Source organism: Corylus avellana, chromosome ca3 (genome assembly GCF_901000735.1).
Source record: "Corylus avellana chromosome ca3, CavTom2PMs-1.0".
Lineage (NCBI taxonomy): Eukaryota > Viridiplantae > Streptophyta > Magnoliopsida > Fagales > Betulaceae > Corylus > Corylus avellana.
Window position 1 is genome coordinate 5,719,706 of NC_081543.1, and position 7,135 is coordinate 5,726,840.

Genomic DNA, 7,135 nt, shown 5'->3' on the forward strand with positions numbered 1-7,135 from the left:
CCTCTTTAGGTATAAATTTTCATTGACTATAAGAAAAATATATTTCCTTTGATTAACAATTTTTAGTTTTAAAAAGCATATTGAATTTTTTTTAACAAATGGAGAGGAGCTAGTTAGGCAAAAATATTTGTCCAATTTTAACACTTTTTTGCCTAATCGGCTGCTCTCCATTCCAAGAGAATCCTGTTCCGAACCGGTGAATGCCACAATCTAAATACAAACTTTATGCATTTATTGCCTTAATATTTTGAAAGATGGAAATTACTAAGGGTGAAAATGCTTTTAAAAGCGGTTAGAAAAAATCGCTAATCACTTAAACAGTTAGAAGTTATAAGTTTTTTTTCAAAACCGGTAACCCCATATATATATATATATATATATATATATATATAAACGATGTCGTATGTAGTATGATATTATCGTATTACTATGGAAACAATATCGTTTTGGTTTTTTGTTTTTTGTTTTTTTTTTTAATTTTTTATTTTAAAAAGCGATTAACAGTTATTAGAGTTAGTTCTACCATTTTCTAATTTTTCTTGAATAGATGTTTTCTCCGATCTTAATTGGATTGAATTGCTATATGATTTGGATCTTGGCCGGACACTAACATATCCTAATCCATCATCTTCAAAGACGTAAAATAAATTTGGCAGCGGACAATTATTATTTTTGTTTTTAATAATTCTAAGTTCGGGGATGGGAACACTTATGGTCCATATTTTATAAAAAAAGTAGACGGACAAGGTGTATCTTTCGAGGCAGTCTGTCAAATGGGATATTTGGGTGGGTCGACTTAATCCATTGATCTTCACGTTCCAACCAATCTTTTTCATTTTTTTTTTTTTTTTAAAAAAAAAAATTACGTTCCAACCAATCTAATCCAATTAATTAATGTAATCCAATGGGACACCCCTCCCAATCAAAAATCATTTAGTTGGACAAATTCTAAAACATTTTAAATTACAATAGGTCTTTTTTTTTTTTTTAATTAATGGAGCTTAATACTTAATACTTAATAATTCCCCCTTCTTTCTTTTTTTTTTTTTAATCTAAATCATTGCACGGGCTGAAAAACTACTATACATTATTTGTATGGAATTGGTTGTGATTTGAGAATTTTACTTGAAATATTTTCCTAGGTCAATAATTCATATAATTCCAGTCAATGTTATATGGAATTGGGTGTTTTGCACCCTTCAATAGGAAGTATACACGTCAACTTGAAACACCAAAAAATAATATTATCATTCGTACTAAATAATTTCACTTCTATTAACAAAATACTCATCAACAAAACCACTAGAACTATCGTCTTTTGTTGGTTTTTGAGACTCCGATGTTGGGAGCTCGGAGGTAGGTAGAGGGTTTGATAGTGGGCGTTGGGTTAGAATAAATGAAAAAAGTCCATAAGATTAATTTGGATTAAAGATACAGTGTTTTCATCCACATTGTATTTAGTGTTTTTATTTGATAGGTTAAATTTTATTGAATGCGGTAAAATTGAGTTTTACAGCACATCTGGATAGAAATGGCTCTCTTTTATTAATGGATGAAATAATTATAAAAAATTTGACATGTCAATTTAATTAATTAGTGGCGGATTTATCAACCATCCACTTCTAATTATTTCACCGGTTACAAACTACCATATCAATTTGAATAAAATTGTAATAAAAGCCGTAGTTTTTGAAATTTGTATGAAATGATGATTTTAATAGAGGCATACTACAAGGATTGATCAATTTATTTTAAAATTAAAAGAATTTATTTGTTAGAAAGTCAAAACTATTATTATATAGGCATGAACTACAGGGCACGCTAGAGAGTAGTAGTCTAGTAGAGTAATTGGAGCTTAAGACCACTTATTTGCATGAATAGTGAGAAATTGCCCTTTCAATTTATGGCCACTATAATATAATAAAATCAAATTAAATTCGTGGGTTAGGTTAGCTGGTCCAAATTGAAAAGGCAATTTTTCACTATTCATGCAAATAACTGGTCTTAGGGTCCAATTACTCTACTACTCTCTAGCTAGCGTGCCCTGTGGTTCATGCTTATATAATAATAGTTTGACTTTGTAACAAATAAATTCCTTTAGTTTTAAAATAAATTGATAAATCCTAGTAGTATGCCTCTATAATAAAATGATCATGTCATACAAATTCCAACCCTTTTTCTAATAATATCCTTTTAAATTATAGATTTACATTTAAATAAAAAAAAATTAAAAAAAAAGGGGAGGAAATTACATTTACTCTCCTCAAATTTATACCTAAATTGGGATAGCTTTTTTAAACTTTAAAAAGTTCAATTGGGCTCCCAAATTACGTAACCTTTTCACTTAATTCCCTTTGTATTAGAATTTTTTGTTAAAACTGACCGAAAATAGATAAATTGTTCATGAAAGTTTGGAAGACATTACAATTTTAGTGTAAGTTTGAGAGGTAAGTATAGTATTTTCATAGAAACTAATTTTTTTTTTTTTAATAAAAAAATGAAAGGAAAAAAGATTAAAAAAAAAAATGTTGATTTGGGATGGAAGTGGTTGGCCGCCTCTTTGAACCATTCTAGGGGTGGTCATATCACCCCAAGGCTTTGACATATTTCATATGATTTTTACCGCTAGATGAAATAACGTGTATGGGTGAAAATGTGGTTACGGTTAGCGATTATTGGCTAAAACTGCTAACCGTAACCGCTTAGGCGGTTAACCAATGGTTAGCGGTTAGTAACTCTAGTAATCGTTAACTGTTTTTTAAAAGATTTTTTTTTTTTTTTAACAAAAAAAAAAAACAATGTCGTTTCTATGGTAATACGGTAATATCATACTAGATACGACATCGTTTCATATATATATGCGATTACCGATTAGTGCGGTTAGCGGACGATTATTAACTACCCGCCTTTTCATCTCTAATGACGTGTATCTGTGTGTAAATATTAACAGATGACACAACATGCTATGACCACCAAAGTTTTTGGTTCTATACCTGCCCATTATGTAGTTGTATTGGTACATTCCCCATTATTTTCCTCATTTGGTTAATCTAATTAGGTTTCTTGCTTCTATTGTATTTGTCTTATTTAAATAATTTTCAGTTAGAAGGTCACCTAAATATATTGACACTTTACCAATTCCATTGGAAGCAGATAGAGGTATGATTTATAATTTATTCCTTCCAACCCAAGCAATTACATACGAATATGCGCAACCCCCCTAACTAACCGACCAAGTCAAGAGTCTGCGCACCAACTGCTTGATAATCTCATCATCTTTCTACCTCCTTGGCCCAGGGACTCAACCCAAGTCTCACCCTAACCAACCCTACTCCCTTCTAATTTGACTTGGCTTGGCAGTTGGCTCGACCTAGTCAGAGGATTACAAGTAACACTATGTACTCATTTTTTATCCCGTTTCCATAGTATTGAACGGAAGTAGGATGAGATATGAGTATTTAGAATTATTTGAGGATTATAAGATGAGTAATTTTGTATAACTATCATACAATTAAATGGCGTAACAGTTTACTTTTTACTAAATACCATTACTCTTGTAGGATATATGAGCATCAATCATGATCAAACGGGTGATGTGCATAAATTTAAGAGGTGGGGCCAGGGTTTTTGGATTTATGGCCTCCAATTAGGGTTCTTTCTGATCATAACTATTGATATAGGGAGAAGTGAACCGGCTTGGGTCTACCCAATTCCTATTTAAGATCCTTTCTTTGTTCATTTTCTTTCATAGTTATTATTATAAATTCCCTTGCAAGCCAAGACTTAGGGTCCCTTGCCACGTGAAACATTACAAAAAAGCAAGTGCCAAACAAATTGATGAGAAAAAAAAATATTTAGGGTATTTTTTTCTGTAATTTCTTTATAAATTGACGTAACAGTATATAATTGATAAAATAATTTAAAAGTGTATGATTGATAAGTCAACCGCTAACTAATTAAATTGATAACTCAAATTCTTTTGGTGAATTATTTTAATATCATGCTTCTATCTTAAGGGACATAGAAAGCACATGAAAGATGTATTATTTTTCATGATTGAGAATATAAAATATACCCACTTGGAAGAGGACAACACAAGCAATGGCAAGAAAAATAATGTGTAGAAGTACAGTTTGCATTAGCAAGATAGGGAGTTAAAGGCAAGCCACCACAAGCAAAGGTCTTCTGCAGTAAATCATATATTTTCATCAACAAAAAAGTTGCTCTCTTTCCATGTCCTTTTTAAGCTACCTAATTAAGTAGGGATTTGATGATCACAAAGACTAAATCTACACCCCCCCCCACCACAATAAGTCCAAACAGGGCCTTGGTAAAAACAATGCCCAAACAACTCTTTTCATGCTGTTTTTGTTAGCTTTTAGTTGTTGGCCAATCCATTCATTCAAAGCATCAACCCCCTAAAAACCTCTAACCTACCCTTGTGAGAGAGAGAAAAAAGGCATTAATAAAACTTTGAAAAAGAGGAGGAAAAACCAATGCCTTGAACTCTACTCTAATATACATCAACACCCACCATTGCTGAAACACCCATTTCCTCTCCCTTTCCCTCTCCCTCTCTCAATGGAAGAAACCCAAAAGCTTCCAATGGCAAAAACAGGCAAGATTATCAGAACTTCAATCTACACATTCCTTCAAAGGTACAACTACTTCACCTCAACGGCTGCACTCCTGGCCTTCCCCTTCTCTGTTTCAGTTCTGTTCTCACAAGCCTGTGTCCCCTCCTCTTCATCTCTTCTGTTAACCATTTACAGCCGCCTACGAAATCTCTTTGACGCTGCAGGCTTCCCACCCTCTTCAGAGTTCTTCACCATTCTTAGCCAGAAGCTTTCCCAGACAATCTTTTCCTCCATCCTTACACTTCCTTTCACCCTCTCCTTCCTCCTCATCACAAAAGCAGCTATAATTCAAGCCCTCAAACAAAACAAACCAACTTTGCCATTGCCACCTTCCTTGTTTTCTTCTTTACTAACCCTTTACAAGCCACTCTTTCTCACCTACTTATGCAACTCTTTCTTGATCCTCTCCGCGAATGCCACCGTCTTCTCTCTTCTCTTCTTTGCCTTCAATTGTCTGGAAGGATTTGGCTTCTCTTCTCCCAACTGCCTCCTCTTCCTGTCGGCTGCAGGGGCTGTGCTCTACTCCATAATTCTGGCCAATGCCCTCATAGTATGCAGCCTGGCAATGGTTTTGTCTGGCATGGAACGCTGCGGTGGATACATGGCGATCCTCAAGGCTTGTGCTCTTATACGAGGAAGAACGTCGACCGCGCTGTTGCTGGCATTGCCGGTCAATATGGCTCTGGCCTCCATTGAAGCCTTGTTCCAATTCCGGGTTGTGAGAGCTTATCATTTTGCTGGAAAGCTAGGAGCATCCATGGCTTTGGAGGGGATCTTCATTGCTTACTTGTATTCGATTTTCATTGTTCTTGATACGGTTGTGATTTGCATATTCTTCAAAAGCTGCAAGACAGGATATTGGATAGAGCAGGAAGGAAGGTACTCTTACAGGATTGAATTTGCAGGGGAAGAAGACAGTGATGTCTATGTCCGATTAAGGACTGCTCAAGAACATGCATAGATTACATTGAGAAAACAAATGGGATAGTTGGCTCGTTTGATAAATTTCACAGAATCGATTTTTCTGTTGCTTGAGGAGAAATCAGGCAAAAGTATAGGACATAAAGACCCACATTGCGGGTGCAGGGGTGACCTCAACAAGATGCAAATAGAAAGATGGAATTTTCTTTTTTCTCATATTCTCAAATTTCAGTTTTCTGTTATGGTTTCTTTCGTCCCATTTTACCATGTACATTGGCAGCCTTTACAGTGTGAATGATACAAAAGGCATTCTTAATCTGCTATATGTGGGTTATGTGATGAAATACTGGGCAGGACTAACAATTTTTTACATGATCCGTGCACCCAACATGAAATTAGTAATTGAAGGTTGAGAAGTCTATCTGTTAATTAAATTGATCAGGTTAGGATTGACTTATATAGTTCTATAGACATGTCTCAACACAACTCGGAAGCCACACATGACATTTAGAGCTAGCAATTTTTTATACGACCTATGAACCCAATACAAAATTAGCAAGCTACGAAACAATTGTAAAGAACAGCAGAATAGAGGAAGAGAGAGAGAGAGAGAGAGAAGTTTGAAGTGATGTGAAAACGGGTCACGTGTGTTTTGATTTACACACTTACACGCACAATTTCATTTAAAATAATCACTTGTCAAATAAATGGAGTGCCACATGTCATGATATTAGCCTCTCCTGCTTAAAACTCTCCTATTATATATATATATATATATATATTAAATGGGTTAGATTAGAGTTTATTTATATAGTCTTATGCTCATGGCACAATACCACCCGAACTCAACCCCAACTCATAAACATGAATTGCCACTCCTAAAAATAGGGTAAAATAGGGAATTGGGGAAATAAAGTAAAATGCACCAAAAAGTGAGCGAGAACTATATATTCTGTACGACATTTTTGTAGATCAAGTAATGATAATTTCATGAGCCATCTATAAGCAAACTATCCCTTTTGGTGTGTGGGTGCGTGTGCAAGAGCCAAGCAGAAAAGCCACTAGAAGCAATGTAGCAACTCAGAAGCAAGCCTCCCTTCATTAAGAGCATGTTTTTGTGATTACGCTTGAGAAATAAAATTTTTAAGTCAAAAAGTGTTTTTTAACAATAGCTTTATTTTTAAGTTTTTGTTAAAAGTGCATTTTAATTATTTTTAAGCTTGTTGGACTCTTAAAAAACACTTTCAATTTTTTTACCAAACGGGTATTTTTTTCTTTAAACAAATTTTTTGAGTGTTAAACACACTTTCAAACTCCTCAAACGCACACCCAAACAAGCCCTAAGGCTGCAACGAATCCGGCTTCAGTGCTGTAGTTTTAAACTATGACACATCTTCTGTAAATTTCATGAAGGGTCCAGATTGTTCCAAATTCCTTTTAACCCAAACGTCATCGATTTTAACTCAAAGTTGTCTAATTTGCTGAGTAACTAAAACCCAACCTTAAAAAAAACAGAGTGTGAGAATGAAAGGGGGCACAGAGTTCTCTCTCATCATTTTTTGTTCATCACCGAGAAA

At 34.4% G+C, this 7,135-nt stretch overlaps 1 protein-coding gene across 1 annotated transcript; it reads left to right on the forward strand.

The window, feature by feature from the left end:
• Window positions 1-4,545: 4,545 nt before the first annotated feature.
• LOC132176122 (uncharacterized) lies at window positions 4,546-5,857 on the forward strand. Its single transcript, XM_059588249.1, has one exon. The coding sequence runs from the start codon at window positions 4,582-4,584 to the stop codon at window positions 5,596-5,598; it is 1,017 nt and encodes a 338-aa protein (XP_059444232.1). The 5' UTR covers window positions 4,546-4,581; the 3' UTR covers window positions 5,599-5,857.
• The last annotated feature ends 1,278 nt before the right edge of the window (window positions 5,858-7,135 follow it).

Excerpts from the sequence above, each read along its gene's own strand:
- LOC132176122 (XM_059588249.1), top strand. The coding sequence starts at position 4,582 with ATGGAAGAAACCCAAAAGCTTCCAATGGCAAAAACAGGCAAGATTATC.